The 17,069-nt window shown below is 47.2% G+C and overlaps 2 protein-coding genes across 4 annotated transcripts in view; one reads left to right on the forward strand and one right to left on the reverse strand.

Moving 5' to 3' along the window:
* Positions 1 to 17,069, forward strand: part of LOC138745394 (neogenin-like) — a 176,446-nt gene that overhangs the window by 154,833 nt on the left and 4,544 nt on the right. For all 3 annotated transcript variants that reach the window (XM_069902386.1, XM_069902385.1, XM_069902384.1), the window contains exons 21-26: positions 6,521 to 6,598; positions 7,073 to 7,220; positions 8,505 to 8,740; positions 12,418 to 12,510; positions 14,464 to 14,613; positions 16,321 to 16,578. In XM_069902386.1, the coding sequence (XP_069758487.1) occupies positions 6,521 to 6,598; positions 7,073 to 7,220; positions 8,505 to 8,740; positions 12,418 to 12,510; positions 14,464 to 14,613; positions 16,321 to 16,578 (963 nt within the window). The remainder of the gene's footprint in view (positions 1 to 6,520; positions 6,599 to 7,072; positions 7,221 to 8,504; positions 8,741 to 12,417; positions 12,511 to 14,463; positions 14,614 to 16,320; positions 16,579 to 17,069) is intronic.
* Positions 1 to 17,069, reverse strand: part of bbs4 (Bardet-Biedl syndrome 4) — a 65,098-nt gene that overhangs the window by 8,107 nt on the left and 39,922 nt on the right. The window lies entirely within an intron of this gene.

Raw genomic sequence — 17,069 nt, forward strand, 5'->3', positions numbered from 1 at the left:
CCATTGGGAATGTTTTTGAGTTTGCTGTAATTCTAATTTAGGCCACATCTTCCACCCAACTCCCAATTAGTGAACTTTGTCCCAAGCCTACTCACGTTGGGGGTTCAGGGAAGGAAAGGGAAATGCAAACGGCAGGAAAAACACAGTGGATATTCTTGGCTGAATGTTTTCCTTCGTCTGAACCACCTCAACCATTAAAATGATCGGAACTTTGGGCATCAGAAACACTGTAGGTTCAAAACCACTTTTGAATTTAGATTCCGATTTATTGTCAGGTACATACATGACATCACATCACATACAACTCTGAGATTCTTTTTCCTGCGGGCAAGGCTGAATTACTGCTTATTGACCATGCAACATAAACATGTAAACAAATAAAGAAATGTAAATAATGTGCAATACAGAGAGAGAAAAAAATCAGTAAAATGCCCAAGTCAGAGGCCTTAAATGAGTCCCTGATTGAGTTTGTTGAGGAAACTGATGGTGGAGGGGGAGCAGCTGTTCCTCAACCTGGGGGTGTGAGTCTTCTGGCACTGATACCTCTTTCCTAATGGTAGCAGCGAGATCAGAGCATGTGCTGGGTGGTGTATATATATATTATACAGTATATATAAAGATGCTGTAAAACAGTGGTTCTCAACTTCTTTCTTTTCACTCACGTACCTCTTTAAGTAATCCTTGTGCCATAGGTGGGATTGCTTAAGGTGGGATGGATGTGCATGGAAAGAAAAAGTTTGAAAACCATTGTTTTAATCACGCCTCATTGACTCGTCATGTGCGTGGTTTCAGAACTCCAAAGGAAATGGGCCAATGACAAATTTTCTCAAACAAAATATTTCAATAACAATTGGGTCTAGAGCAGTGGTTCTCAACCTTCCCTTCCCACTCCCATCCCACCTTGATCAATTCCTTGCTAATCACAGAGCACCGATGGCTTTGGGATGACTTAAAATTGGATGGGAGTGGAAAGAAAAAGGTTGAGAACCGCTGGTGTAAAATTTAGATCCCATCTTTCACATTGAATGATGACTTCTGCAGATTTCTCTACATGTTCACAGGACTTCATGAGTTGCAAATAAGGAGTCCCTATGTGTCAAACCAATTTCTGTGCCATTATTTGGAACCACTGAGTGAGATAGGGCGAGGGAGTGAACAGCCACCCTTTCTGAGCATCTGACCGGAGAGTAGATGAAAGCAGCCCAGTGATTATCTCTGCATTGCTTCATCCGTGTGTGGTCATTTCTAAATGGGGCCGGAACTACTGATCTACGGCTGCAGATGTGCATGAGACGAAACTTCCCTGCTTCTCTCTATTTTGTTGCTTTGATGTGTTTGTGACTGGATGAAATTTTTGATGAACCTCACGTTGGATTGAATTGGTTTTGATGTTATTTCTTGTGTCCCTGATCTGTTCGCTGAGTCATCAGACAAAATGGCTCACGACCAAGGTAACTGCGCTGCTCCTGTTCACCCTCTTCCTGTGCCTGCTTTATTACACTCACTCATCTTTTGCTGTTCACTGTCATTTAACCCTTTGATCTCCAAGCCTTCAATTCGTAACAGTTTGGCAAGTCAGGTCAGTAGATAGAGTAGATGTGAATAGGCTCTTCCCCTTGAGGGTAGGAGATTGGAACGAGGGGTCATAAGTTAAGGGTTTGGTGGCAAAAGTTTAGAAGTGACATGAGAGGAAGCTTCTTCACTCAGAGAGTGGAGGCTGAGCGCGATGACCTTCCGGAAGAGGTGGTTGCAGCAGGGTCAATTTTGTCATTTAAGAGGAGGTTGGATGAGTACATGGATGTGAGGGGTTTGGAGGGTTATTGGCAGGGAGCAAGTAGGTGGAACTAGTGGAATCTCACTTAAATTGGGGCAGATATGGCCTGTTTCCGTACTGTAATTGTTATTTGGTTATATGGATCTGGGTTTAATAACCCCAATGTCACGCATCACTCTCCTTGCAGCCTCCCAAGAGGTCCTGAGTTCGTTTGGCCCAGCACAACGTACTAGCTGAAGTCAAACCATTCCCCAGGGGGTAAAGGAGGGAGAAGGGGATGAACAAATCCTAGAAACAAATCTTGCTGTCCATATTGTCTGGAAATGTTGTTTTCTTTGATCAATTTTGATCACATTCTCTGCCATTGAAAGAAAGGACATGTTTAATTTTCAAATTAAATGTATGTTTTTAAAAATCTCCTAGACCAGAATCAGATTCTGTTTGTTTGTACTTGGGTGGCAGAGATGAAAGGAATATATTCGTTTTTGCGACTTCCTCAACTTTACCAGCAGCCCCCAGTTTGACAAAGGCTGTGCGTATCAGAATTTAAAATAGAAAATGCTGGCAGGGCTCAGCAGGTTGGGCTTCATCCGTGGGGAGAGGAGCGGTCAATGCTTCAGGGTTATGGGCTGTGAAAGGATTCTACACAACCTGATAGGTTGAAGATTTCCAGCATTTTATGATCTTATTTCACATTTCCAACATCCACAGTAGCGTGAGTGAGTGTGTGTGTGTACATACATACATACATACTGTATATAACCATACGCACGCACACGTGGATGTAGGCAGATGGATGTATGTAGATAGATATACAGTAAAACCCCTGGTATCCAGCATCCAGGGGGATTGGTAGATGCCGGACAAGTAAATCTTCCGGTTGCTTGAGTTTGCATGTTGCGTGATTGTCCAACTCATGGTGACGTGCACCTTTTTACTTATTGTTGACTTATTTATTTCCTGGTTGCTTGAATTCTGGATAACAGGGGTTTTTAACTGTGTGTAGTTAGTTATAGATATACAGATAAATGTATCCCATGAATAAATCTCTCACTGTTGTCTTCCTTCTTTGAAGGAAACTCTTTGCAATCATCAGTCATTTCCTTCTGAGGCTGAGTTCCTGACTGGAACGTGTGTCCATGGGCTCCGGGGCCTCTCACTAAATGAATGAGCACCAAGCTCAGGTCCACGGCACCCGCCGAGTGTGAGCTGGAGGCGGAGCTGGAGCCCTGGGAGCTTCCTGGTCTGTATGGTTCAACCAGATTCCCGTCACTTCCGAAAATGGAACCAGCCATGCACCAGCTTCATCCCCCACTGCAGAGAGGGCACCAAGTGCCAGCAGTGGGTGAGTCTCTAGATAGACCAGCTCCAAACCAGGAGGGGCTCTGAAAGCCTGCTGAAACCAGCAGGCGCCCCCCCAGTGGGCACAGGCACCAATTACACCGGTAATTCATTCACCCGAATGAGGTCTGGATCTGAGTGAGGTCACTATCGTTACTTACCCATTAATCCCCACCCTCACTCTCGCCCTTGCCCCCATCCTCTCTAACCCCTATCTCCATCCTTTATTTTTCTCCCTTCCCCACGTGTTCATCCCAACACTATCCCCATACTTAAGTAGGAGGGTTCTATACCATGTGTTTCCCCATGGAGGCTTTGGGATGACTGCACTTGGCTGTGTGCAGTCTCTGGAATGTCCGGAGCCCCCCCCCCGACGGAGCTGGTCTGACTGAGAGATTTGCCCAGTGCTGGCAACTAGAGCTTTCTCTGCAGTGAAGGATGAAACTGGAACTCCTCAACACTATGGAGGCCAGTCACGCAACACCAGGCACGTGAGGGTGATCGACACCACTCATCCCAGTTCAGAAGAACTGCCTCTCGGACAGGGCTTCTCTTTTTAAAATATTCTTATTTGGCATCACTGAGCAGGTCAGTATTTATAGCCCGACAGCGGGCTCCTTGGGAAGTGAAGGAGCCCCGCAGTCCTGTTTGGATTTAGACCCAGAGGTGGGGATGTTTTCAAGTCAGAGTGGTGTCTTTGTCCTGAACAGTGATGATCATGGAGTTGGGGGGTGCGTGGAAACAGATTTCTGAGATACTGCAATGCATCTTGTGGAGGAGCACATTGCAGCCTGCGCTGGAGAAGTGGATGTTCTTTACTGGGATGTTGCCCGGACGTCAGGAACTGAGTTACAGGGAAAGGTTAACAGGTTCGGACTTTATTCCCTGGAGTGGAGAAGAATGAGGGGAGATTTGATAGAGGTATTTAAAATGATGAGGAGTACAGACAGAGTAAATGTAGACAGGCTTTTTCCACTGAGGGTCAGTGAGGACATGGGTTGAGAGTGAAAGGGGAAAAGTTTAAGGTTAACATGAGGGGGAACTTGTTCACACAGAGAGGGGTGGGAGTGTGGAACGAGCTGCCAGCTGAAAGTGTGAACGTGGGCTCAGTTTTAACATTTAAGAGGAATTTGGACAGGTACGTGGATGAGAGCGGTATGGAGGGCGATGGACTGCCCAGCGGGACTAGGTAGAAAAATGGTTCAGCACAGACTAGAAGGGCCTGTTTCTGTGTTGTAATGTTCTCTGGTTCCAGAAGCTGGTGTTGATCTTTTACATTCTTGCTGCTCACCCATGGTGTTGATGCCAGTTAGTCAGTCATTCAGTCTGAGACACAGCCCTACTCTAATGGCTGGTCCAATTAAGTTCCTACTCAATCATCATCCCATAAATATTGACAATGGTGGTTCTGTGATGGATATGCGAGTGAATCTCATGGGGAATGTGCACGTGTGACTGCTGCTGGCAACATTAGGTAGGTGTGAGTGTTCAGATCGTGCTGTAGCTTGGCACAGGCTGATTGATTATCTAAGGCCATGATGCAAGAATGAGAGAGACTGCCTTTGACATTCAGCATTTGATTATTTTTTAAGTCGAAGAGAATCAGAGGGTAAACGCAATGGAAGCCTGTTGTACCACACCCAGGCATGTGAGGGTGTTCAACACCACTCATTCCAGTTCAGCAGAAATTCCTCAGCGCAACCATCCTCAGCTGCTTCGTGACATCCTTCCTCCACAGAGAGAAGTGGGAACATTGCGTTGTTCAATTTCACACCTCTGTGTGTATGACAATAAATTTATTGTCAGATTAAGAGAAAAATGGAGCGTTGGCAGTCAATGGGGTTGGGTCTGCAATCTTGTGTTTTGCTTTAACCACATAAGTAATGTAAGGTAAAACATCATGAGATGGGAATGTGTAAGGAGTTACCCTGTACAGGGCTGTAACAAGAAGGGGAGGTGTCCTTGTACTCCTGTTAGGTAAAACATCATGAGATGGGAATGTGCAGGGCTGTAACAAGATGTGAATGCATCCTTGTACTTACAAGATAAGAGAGACATTGATGGATTGAGAGGCAGGAAGCTAGCAGGGAAAGGATAGCAACAGTTTTAGTCATTGGACAAGTAATGATATGATGATGTTCTAAGCACATATCCAAGGGTATAAAAAATCACCATTTTGCTGATAACGGCAGAATGCATTCTCCGACTAACATGGTTAGTCGCAAGTGTTACAATCCGGTAATAAAGAACAAAGAACCCTGATTTCGACTCAGCCTGGTGTTTGTCTCACTCATTCATGAACAAAGCAGACCTAACAGTAACCAGCGGCACTGATGGAACTGTTACACCAGCACTGCTGCTGGAGCAGAAAGAGTGGCGAGCGGAGACACAGTGCTCCCTTGCGGGGTTCTGTTGCCCAGTTCTACTGCCAACGTCTCTGTACAGGCTTTAAACGGTGTTTTATTAAAATCCTGCCGGGTCTGTGCCCAAGATGGCGCAGCCTGTGTTCGGCAGAGGCCAAGAGGAGTTGCAGATTCCGGGGAGCAGCTGACTGGCACAGGGCATCAGAATGGGGAGAACACCCTCCCGTTGAGAATGAGAAGCAGAGAATGTGACCCTAAGGACAGTGATCACGGTAGCGGACCAACGAGGGCACATGCAGGCAGTGGGCTGTTGGTGACTTGCGGGCAAGGAACCCACACAGGCAGTGAACTACTGAGAACTAGGTATTAGAACTGGGATTCAAGAGGATGCAGAGGGGAAGAAGAGCTCTCGAAGGGCCCTTGGCACGGAAGGATTCCTCATCGTATCAGATGTTTGGATCGAGAGCTTGGGTTGCGATGGTTTGAACTGAACTGGAGTCTGCGACTGCAGAGGCTGCAGGAGCATTGGAGGTGAATCCGTGGACACTCGGTAACTCTTGGGGGACTCTTTAGCTTGTCTTTTAGACTATAAGGGGCGTTGGGCAATGCTAATGGCAACTCTTTGCCTTATGGCTGAATAAAGGCAATTTTGTGTAATTTACATTTCTATTACATGATAATAAATAGTATCTGAATAATCAACTGTGTAGTTATCTAGTTAACAGCACTCAAGGTTCAAGAAACATTTAACAGGGCTGTGGCCTCCTGGCAAAAGGGGGATCCCTAAATCCAGTATTGAGAAATGATATTAAAGAATAAATACACCCTGGTTCACAAATAGGATCAAGGTTGCTCACTTAGCTAAACAGTGGTATGAGGCAGTTCATCAAAGGGTTAAAGTTTCCACCCCTCACTCTGGCCTCTTGCTCCATCTTGTGCTACCTTCTGTGTGTTCTGTCGGGTGAGTAGTTAGTTGTCAGTGCACAGTCAGTGTTTCTGCACGTGTTCACATTGCAGCTCATCTCTTTCTGTCTGTCTGCAGCACTTGGATCATCTGGCAAAGTCGGGAAAAATCCCTTACTGATCGATTCGGGAACTGACACCCGGCATTCAGTAAGTGGTGAGTAGCAACGTCTTTTATTGTGGTCACCTCTGTACACACAGTCTGCGTGCTCTCTCTCTCTCTCTCTCTCTCTCTCTCTCTCTCTCTCACTCACTAACACACACACACGTCCTCCAACCCCTCCATTCCCTGTACAGATCATTCCCCCTCCACACAAATGCACACAGGCCCTTCACATGCACGTGTGTACACACACACACACACACACACACACACACACACACACACTAACTCACTCTCATGCACGAATGCACACGCACACACACACACAGGCACCACCAGACACACAGACACATTTCTCTCTATCTTCTCACCCCCACCCCTCATACCTGAAGACCCCTCTCTCCCCTTCCCACCCACCCCCACAGACTCCTCCCTCCCCACAGAACCCCTGGCACAGTGAGTGGTGTGCTACTGTGTCTATGTTAGGGGGTGACCCTGTACTACTAACCCTTTGTTGTTTCCCTGCAGGCCACAACAGTGCCCACGGCAGCCCCACCTCAAGCCTAGACAGTAACATCATGCTAATCATCATTGTTTCCGTGGGGGTCTTCACAATCGTCATGGTGGTACTCATCGCTTTGATCTGCACAAGGAGAACCAACTACCAGCAGAAAAAGTGAGCAAGCAAACATTTCACGGGGACGTGACTACAGACTCATGGCAGAGTCCTGCCACCAAGTGTCACTGCGTTGCAGTATGATGCTTCTGAGTTGGTGAGAGTGGGAAGAAGAATATTTATGCTTTAGCCCACACCTTCATGTCCCGGGAGTGTGTGATGGGATGGTGCGGAGGGAGCTTCACTCTGAGTCTGACCCCAGGAATGTGTGATGGTACAATGTGGAGGGAGCTTCACTCTGTGTCTGACTCCAGGAGTATGTGATGGGGTGGTGTGGAGGGAGCTTCATTTTGTGTCTGACCCCGGGAAGATGTGATGGGATGGTGCAGAGGGAGCTTCACTCTGTGTCTGATCCCAGGAGTGTGTGATGGTACAATGTGGAGGGAGCTTCACTCTGTGTCTGACCCCAGGAGTATGTGATGGGACGGTGCAGAGGGAGCTTCATTTGTGTCTGACCCCGGGAAGATGTGATGGGACGGTGCAGAGGGAGCTTCATTTGTGTCTGACCCCGGGAAGATGTGATGGGACGGTGCAGAGGGAGTTTCATTTTGTGTCTGACCCCGGGAAGATGTGATGGGACGGTGCAGAGAGAGCTTCATTCTGTGTCTGACCCCGGGAGAGTGTGATGGGATGGTGCAGAGGGAGTTTCATTTTGTGTCTGACCCCGGGAAGATGTGATGGGACGGTGTGGAGGGAGCTTCACTTTGTGTCTGACCCCAGGAGTATGTGATGGGATGGTGCAGAGGGAGTTTCATTTTGTGTCTGACCCTGGGAAGATGTGATGGGACGGTGTGGAGGGAGCTTCACTCTGTGTCTGACCCCAGGAGTATGTGATGGGACGGTGCAGAGGGAGTTTCATTTTGTGTCTGACCCCGGGAAGATGTGATGGGATGGTGCAGAGGGAGTTTCATTTTGTGTCTGACCCCGGGAAGATGTGATGGGACGGTGCAGAGGGAGTTTCATTTTGTGTCTGACCCCGGGAAGATGTGATGGGACGGTGCAGAGAGAGCTTCATTCTGTGTCTGACCCTGGGAGAGTATGATGGGATGGTGTGGAGGAGGCAGGTTAAGTCGGGCATCACCTGTGGAAGGAGAGCCAGAGCTAATATTTCCAGTCTAAAACCTCTCATCAGGACTGGGAAAGGAATCATTAGTTTTCGGAAGGTGGGCAGTGATGATGGAACAAAGGGAAGGTCTCGTTTAACTTTCTCACCCTTGCAGAGAAATGAAATAAACAATGCTCCACTTCCACACATGTCACTGGCTCTGATGGTTTTGTTTCCAGAAAGCGAGCTGCCTGCAAATCTGCCAACGGATCTCACAAGTACAAAAGCAACTCGAAGGACGTGAAGCCTCCTGACCTTTGGATTCACCACGAGAGGCTGGAGCTGAAACCCATCGATAAATCACCAGATCCAAACCCTGTCATGACAGACACCCCGATCCCCCGCAATTCCCAGGACATCACTCCTGTAGACAACTCTCTGGACAAGGACCACCAGCGCAGGAATTCCTACCTGGGTGAGTGAATCAGGTGGCTATTGGGACCTTTGACAACCCAGTCCTGGGGTCTCCTATGGTAAGGCAGCCCCTGTTGGGATTGGAAGGACATTTGCCAGCCTTCAGTCCTCTGGAACCTCACGTACTTAATGGTGAGGATAAATCTCAGCCAGGGTGCCTGGAATTTCCTCTCTTGTTTCCAAAGATGCATGTGATCCTCAGATATATGTGATCAGGCCCAGGAGAGATGTCTACCTTCATACACATCAGACCCATAACACCTCCTCAACTGCAATATTGGCTGCCCCAAGTTCACCCGTCCTCGTCTCGATCTCCACAGTGAACACAGAGGACTTTGCCCATCTCCTGTGGCTCCACACGGGTCAACCACATTGATTCCACAAAGGTCCTATCTTTTCTCTGGCTGCCCTTTTTGCATTTATGTGCATAAAATCTCTAGGATTATCCTTAATATTATCTGCCAGAGCTACACCTTGTGCCATCCTGCCTTCCTTTCTTTTTCAAGCTGTTGATTAACCATATTATAGTAAACGATACCTGAGGAGAATAAAATCCAGAATCTAATAGTTGAAAACAGAAACATCACTCTATTACATAATACAACATCGAGCATTATGACGTAGAGAACAATATTATCAAAAAAGAAAAGCCCCATCTAACCGACCAAAATAAACAGAAAGAAAAGCTGAGCACCCTTAACCAAGAGTTCACTACAACAGATCAGTACAAACTATTTATCTGGTCCTTGCCAATATCCAAAACAGTCTGGGAGGTGAAGTCAAAATACAAATGAACTCGTACAAAAATAGTTTCTAAAAGGACCCCAAGTCTCTTCTAAACTTAAACATGACATAATTGAGAGAGCCATTGCATCAAAGTAGCTGTATTAGGATGTTTCTATTTAAATAGAATAACTCCTCTGACCAACAGTGTAGTAAAGGCTACACCCAATGTGCAGAAGTGGGAACTCGACCCACCTCTGGAACTAGAATTCCAAAAATAGCAAAAATGCACGAGGTTGCAATCTAATACCCAGTAGAATTGACAAAGTCTTGAAAATATCTGTCCAATACTTCTCAAATACAGAGCAAGCGTGTTAGTGTGGCCATTTGTGATTTACATCTGTCACACATAGGACTAATATTAGGAAAGATATGGGTCAATTTATCTTTCGATATATGAATCCGATGAGCACTTTAAACTGAATCGATGCGTGTCGGGCACATAACGAAGCGGTATTAACCATTCCAAAAATCTTTTCCCAAAGTTCCTCTGGGAGAAGTGACTGAAATTCCAGTTCCCAAACTCCTCTAATTTTATCATTAGGAGATCGATTGCAATTTTAATAAAATTATTGTAAATATTCCCTCTTAAACCTTATGGGAAGGATTCAAATGAAAAAGAGAATCAACCAAATCAGGTTGATATAGAGGAAAGTTTGGTCATATCTTATTCAAAAAAAACTTCTAACTTGGCCCTTCTAGTCCGCACCAAATTAAGTCCTCTCCTCTAGTCCCACCTACCTCCACCCTGCCCATAACCCTCCATTCCCTCCCATCCATATACCTATCCAATTTTTCCTTAAACGACAAAATGGACCCTGCCACCACTACTTCTCCCGGAAGCGCATTCCACATAGCTGAGTGAAGAAGTTCCCCCTCATGTTACTTCGAAACTTTTTCCCCTTAACTCTTAACTCATGACCTCTTGTTTCAATCTCTCTAACCCTCAAGGGAAAGAGGCTCTCCTCATCAACTCTATCTCTCCCTCTCATAATCTTAAATACCTCTATCAAACCCCCCCCCCCTCAACCTTCTACACTCCAAGGAATAAAGACCTAATCTGCTCAATCTCTCCTTGTAATCTGCACTTTGTTGATATTTGTAGAAACCTTTTGGATTTATTTCCACCCTGTTTGCTAAAGCCACTTTGTACCTTCTTTTAGCTTTTCTCATTTCTTTCTGAAGATTCTTTTTACATTCATTGTCTTCTCCACACATCTCCTTTATTCTCTGTTTCTTATATTTATTGTAGGTCTCCCTCTTTTTTCAAACCAAATTTCCAATATCCCTTAAAAACCATGGCTCTCTCAAACTTTTGGCTCTGCCTGTGAAAAATAAAAAATTAAAAAAAAACTTTTGCCTTTTGTTCTGACAGGAACAAAAAGATTCTGGACCCTCAAAATCTCACCTTTAAAAGACTTCCATTTCTCTCCTATATCCTTCCCATAAAACAATTCGTCCCAATCCACTCCTCATAAATCCTTTATCATCTCCTCAAATCTAGCTTTTCCCCACTCAAAAACCTCAACCCTAGGCCCTGACCTATCCCATTCCATACACTGAAGCTCACTGGATCTGTCTCATTCCCCAACAGTAGATCCCACATGGCCCCTTTTCTAGTCAGTATCTCCACATATTGCTGTTAAAAAAACTATCCTGTACACATTTTACAAATTCCAATCTGACCAGCCCTTTCACAGAATGGGTTTCCCAATCTGTATTTGGAAAATTAAAATTTCCCACAATCATTACCCTGTGCTTATTACAAATATCTGCTATCTCCCAACAAATTTTCTCCTCTAGTTCTTGCTCCCCATTAGGTGGTCTACAATACGCCCCTATAAGTGGGACTACCCCTTTCCCATTCCTCAGTTCCACCCATACAGCCTTCTTGGACGAGCCCTCTAATCTATCCTGCCAAAGCAATGCTACCCCACCCCCTCTTGCCCCTCCAATTCTAGGAAGAGCAGCTCCCAATAAGGAAGCTAATGAACGCATGTGGACAACCTTCTTCCCCTCTTGATTTCCTTTCTTTTCAGCTTGCACCTCACTTCCCAAAACCCCTTCGGGTAAACCTTTAATCCCAGCTGATTTTCCTGCCCCATCTCCTTCCTGCTCCTGACCAGAGTCTGAATTAACTTCACCATCCAAACTTCTCAACGCTTGTACGCCTATCCCTTCACACGAACAGGAACGTGCATGTCCCGGACTCCTGTCAACACTTTTAAAAACATCCCATTTTCCTAACGTTCCCTTCCTCTGAACAAACTGTTCCAGTTAACTCAAGCTAGTTCTTGTCTCAAAGTCGGCCTTGCCCTAATTCTCACTTTTAACTCACTTCCTGCCCTGTCTCTCTTCAAACTAGCTGTAAACCTAACAGAACAATGGTTGTTGGCCCCCAAAGGCTCATCCTCAAACACATCATCCACTTGCCCTTCCAAATTTCCCAAGAATGGATCAAGCACAGCTCTCTCCCATGTGGGACCCTCTAAATATTTCCAGAGGAAACTTTGCTGAACACATTTAACAAAGTTCACCCTGTTGAAACCTTTCACACGGTGACTTTCCCAGTCAATATTAGAAAGTTAAAATCCCTGACCACGGTAATCTTACCTGACTGATAACTGGCAGCAATCTCCTGTCATATTTGGTCCTCTAATGCCCGTTAACTATTTGGAGGCTTGCAGTGCATCGCTAACAAGGTGCTCATGCCTTTCTTGTTCCTCAGCTCCACCTTCGAAGCCTCACCAGCTGCCCTTCTGTAACCTCTCCCCTGACCAATGCTGTGACATCCACCTTCATCACCTCATTTACATCCCCATCTCGTCCCTCCTGAAGCACCTGTACCCTTGAATATTTAGAGCATGGAGAGTTATGGGATGTTTCTGTTTACAGGCCGTGAACTAGAAGAAGGCGTATCTTCTCTGAGTGCTCGGCGTGGACTGCGGCCAAAGATTATGATGCCCTTTGACGCTCAACCTCCACAGCGTATGTCTGAAATTGTTCCTGACTTGCCCAAGGATCGTGTTGACATTGAACAGCAGTGATCACGTGGGCAGGCAGTACTGGTGTGTGAGTGTCTGTGCCCAGTGTGTGTTTGGCTCTCCCGTGATGTGGATAAAGGCACCATTGTCACTCAGGAGTGTTGTTGCTGAAGCCGCCCCAGTTTGGGGACAGGTGTCAGCAGGCCATCACATCCCCAATTTCGTTGCTGAGCTACAGCCTGCAGATGCAGTTCCCAGACCACCTGGCTGAGGGGACATCTCCGGGGAGGCCACTCAGCCCCTCTAGCAGCTGCACAATTCTGAGCAATCAGGGCCTTAGCTTCAGAACCAATTCTGTAGATCACAGCCCATGGCCTTGAATGCATTCAATAACTCCTGGCTCCACAATTTGGGGAGGATTCCAAAGGTTCACAATTCTCAGATTTCCATCTGAAATGGATCTCCTTTATCGAAACGATGGCCCATTCGCTCCACGAGGAAACATCCTTTCTGTCCCGAAAAGTCTTGCATTTCTGCCAGATCACCTCATTTTCTGTAGAAAATTAGTAGCAGCTCACACCCTGTTCAAGGAAACATCGTGTACTCATAATTGTCTAGTTTTTTGGACCAAATTTGGAGAGGTCAACTTTTACATGACTTTTTGACCTTGGTAAGGCTTCGTGAGCTCAGTGACTGGGACTAGGTGGTAAGTTCATGGTCAGGGTGTTGGGGGCTTGGATGGGCGAGTGGTCAGGGCATCGGGAACTCGGACGGAGGGTGGTCAGGGCATCAAGAGCTCAGACAGGTGGCGGTCGGGGCGTTGGGAGCTTGGACGGGTGGGCGGTTTTGAGCTCGGATGGGAGGGCGGTTGGGGCTTCGTGAGCTCGGACGGGATGGTAGTTGGAGCATTGGGAGCTCGGATGGGAGGGAGTTCGGGAGCTCGGATGGGTCGGCAGTTGGAGCATCAGGAGCTTGGATGGGCGGGTGGTCGGGGCGTCAGGAGTTTGGATGGGAGGAGGGTCGAAAGCTCGGGTGGGTGGGTGGTTGGGGCGTTGGGAGTTCGGATGGGCTGGCAGCTGAGGTGAGAAACTGTGGTCAGGGTGTTGGGAGCGCAAATGGACGGATGAGTTGCCGGGACCACAAGTTACATGGGATTGACTATTACATGAGTATATACGGTAAGAGACTGGTGAGAAGTTTTGCAGTATCTGGTTTTCTGCACCCATATGGGAGCATTTGTTTAAAACCCCAAACCTGGTTTTCAAAACCTGGTCTGCAAAAAAATGAATGCATATTTAAAGTAATCTCAGCTAATGATGCCTTGTGTCTGTGAACTGCATCCTGCTACCTGCCCTATTTCCTGCCAGGAAGGAGTGAATTTGATGTGAACTGTAGGTGTGTGTGATAATGAGTTCCAGGGTTTGAAATCCACTTTGTAGGAGGGGTCAACACTTGAAGGTCCCTCTGCACCCTATCCATTGGGTTCTGTGCCAGGACCCTCTCGCGTCATGGTTCAAGCCCCACCTGTTGGATCAGGATGTAACTGTGATGTTCGGGTGGAGTAACCGGGAACACATTTCTACACTGCTTTGGTGAGCATGGTAAAGAATAGATATGATGGGGAACAGGGCAGTGATTTATGTCAGAAAATCACTCAAGGGGCAGTGAGATAAAATGGAGAGATAATTTCGTTAAGGAATCAATGGGCAGGTATCAGAAGACCCCTGCATTTCTTGGATATATTTTATTGAGCAGACAAGGTCTTAGTTTAAATCCAGTCAAACCTGGCGTGGAGCAGGTCAGATGGGAGGAGATCCATCCTCTCTGATGGGGTTGTCCCCAGGGGTTTGAATTGGGGCGTGGATCCTGCTTGTGGCGGTGTCTGTGTGCAGTGAGGTGGGTTTCTCTGTGCTCTGTTCTGTGTGTGAAGTGTTCTCTGTGTTATGTTCATTCACAGCTGTGATTAGTGCCCATCCCATCCATTCACTCGACAACCCTCATCATCATCTTCACTGTGACGGGCCTTCATCCCCAAGCCGCAGCTATCTCTGTCACCAGACCAGCAGCCGGCCACTTGGCTCTTCGTTAGACAGGGCCAATTCCACAGGTGAGACCTCAGTCCTGCCTCGCAACCACAAGCTGCTGCCACAAGAGTTCCTTATTGTCTTGGTGTGAGGTTAGTTTCGTACTGGGGTTAAGGCTTTGGTCCACAACCTTTTTTCCCACTCGCATTCGATGCCAGAGGTGCTCTGTGGTTAGTCCAGAATTACTTCAGTGAGTAGAAAGAAAAGGTTGAGAACCACTGGGTTAGGGGATTAACTTTATGGCTGTCAGACAATGTATCGTACTACTTTTAAACTTCTAATTTGATTAGATTTGGGGAGAGAAGGGAGAGTTAACTCAGCAGCTGCAGTCCGACGGATGGGAATGGGGCAATGGCTTTAGGCGCAGAGTCATGGCCGAGACGGAGACGACGGACATTTCTGAGAAAGGAACTGATGCCGGGGTCATCGTTAGCAGAGGTTGTTTGTTGAGAGATTGAGAGTAAGTGCACAATAGGTTGAAAAGGTGGATCCTTAGAGCAGCATGTTGTTGTCAGTGTCCTGGAGGTTGCGCCAAGGTGAACACAACGATGGATGTAAATGCCAGATTCTCTGTGAGATGGAGAACAGGAGGCAGGAAACCTCTTCTGAGATCTGAACGATTGTGATTTACCCCAGGGTAATATTTAAAAGAATGAATTGGATAAATGGGTGAGAAGTGGAGAGAAGCCACCAGGAGACCATGGTTGGACAGAATGCACGTTCTCCTTTTGATCCGTAGCCAAACTTTAACAATCTAACAGTTCTGAGGGGAATTTTCCAGATTAATTACGCATCTCAGCGTAAATGTCCCTGTCCAGCCACCTCATTCACAATTGCTGGGGCATTAAACACATCGAGTGACCGGGGAGATTTGGTGGGCAGGATGCCTGGTATCCATGGGGTGATTAGGAGAAGATGGGGATAAGGTGGACGTGGGTCAGGGCCCCACATGGGGGTGGGACCAGCCAAGAGAGAAGGAGTGGCAGAGCTAGAGTTCAGGCTACTGTCGGGGAAGTGTTTGGTTGTTGGGATGATTGGACCAGGGGTCAGCTCAGAGGTTTGGGCTTGGACCTCAGGGGTGGGTGAAGGGGGTACATGATAACGGGTCCCAGACCAGTGCTGCACCGGTAAGATGGAGATGGTCTGGGAGAGACCACAATGGTCAATCTTTGTTCTCGCACGATGCTGACATAGCAGCAGGTCTCTGGGGATGATGTGTGGACTTAGCTGAGCTTGAGGAGGGCCACCGCCAAGGTGCTGTCTTAGCTGGGCTTGAGGAGGGCCACCGCCAAGGTGCTGTCTTAGCTGGGCTTGAGGAGGGCCACCGCCAAGGTGCTGTCTTAGCTGGGCTTGAGGAGGGCCACCTCCAAGGTGCTGTCTTAGCTGGACTTGAGGAGGGCCACCGCCAAGGTGCTGTCTTATCAAATCACAGGCTGAGATTGATTGTTACTGCACGACGTTACCCCAGCAAGAACCAGCTCCATAACCAGTGAATTTTATCCCTTTTCCCAATGGGGTTGGCTCCGCATTGCTAATTAATCTGACTTCATGGTCACAAAAGTGATTTAATTCATGTATCGTAGGGTAAGGAACAGAAAGAAGTGTTGGCCCATTTATTTGACAGTTCAGATTGAGAAAAATCATTTCTGACCAGGCTGTCCTGATTAAGCACAGGTACTGAGGCTAATCAAACTTGAGTGCTAACTCTTTCATCACCACTTGCGTTTCAGAATCTGTACGGAATACACCGAATAGTGACATGTCACCTGCTCTGAGCTCCCAGGCTCACCCTGTGGACAACCCCGAGACAGATGTGTCATCAGTGTCCTACCTGCCGGGCTCGCAGGACGAGGAGTCAAACCGCACTGTCCCAACGGCCCACGTACGTCCATCCCACCCATTGAAGAGTTTTGCGGTGATTGCCATTCCTCCTGCCAGCACCAGCTATGATGCAGCCTCTTCAAGTACACCATTACTGGCTCAGACAGGTGTGTGACCACAGCAGCCTGCAGCTGAAATGCCCTCTATTATTGACCCGATCTGTATGGGCTACACACTCACACATTCCCAGAACATTGAGCAACAGATGTTGGTGGCCCAGCTGGTAGAGACCAGGCCTCACGGCTGGAGTATCCTCTACCACTGTCCGTGTGGAATTTTCAGGTTAGCTATTGGGGTGTAGGTGAGTGGTAGAATCTGTTGGTGGACAATCAGTGCAAGTAGGTGCTTATGGTCAGTAAAATCTGTTACTGAAGGTCTATATCTTTGCTCTATGACCCAGTAAGAGTGATGAAACCTAGAATGTCAATTTAATAACATTTTTCATTGAACGAATAGATTCAATCATTACTAGTTCATCTAGAGGGGACTGACGAGGGCACTGGTACGTGCCAGTGACTAGAGGGGACTGACGAGGGCACTGGTACGTGCCAGTGACTAGAGGGGACTGACGAGGGCACTGGTACGTGCCAGTGACTAG

The sequence above is a fragment of the Narcine bancroftii genome, chromosome 11 (assembly GCF_036971445.1).
Source record: "Narcine bancroftii isolate sNarBan1 chromosome 11, sNarBan1.hap1, whole genome shotgun sequence".
NCBI lineage: Eukaryota > Metazoa > Chordata > Chondrichthyes > Torpediniformes > Narcinidae > Narcine > Narcine bancroftii.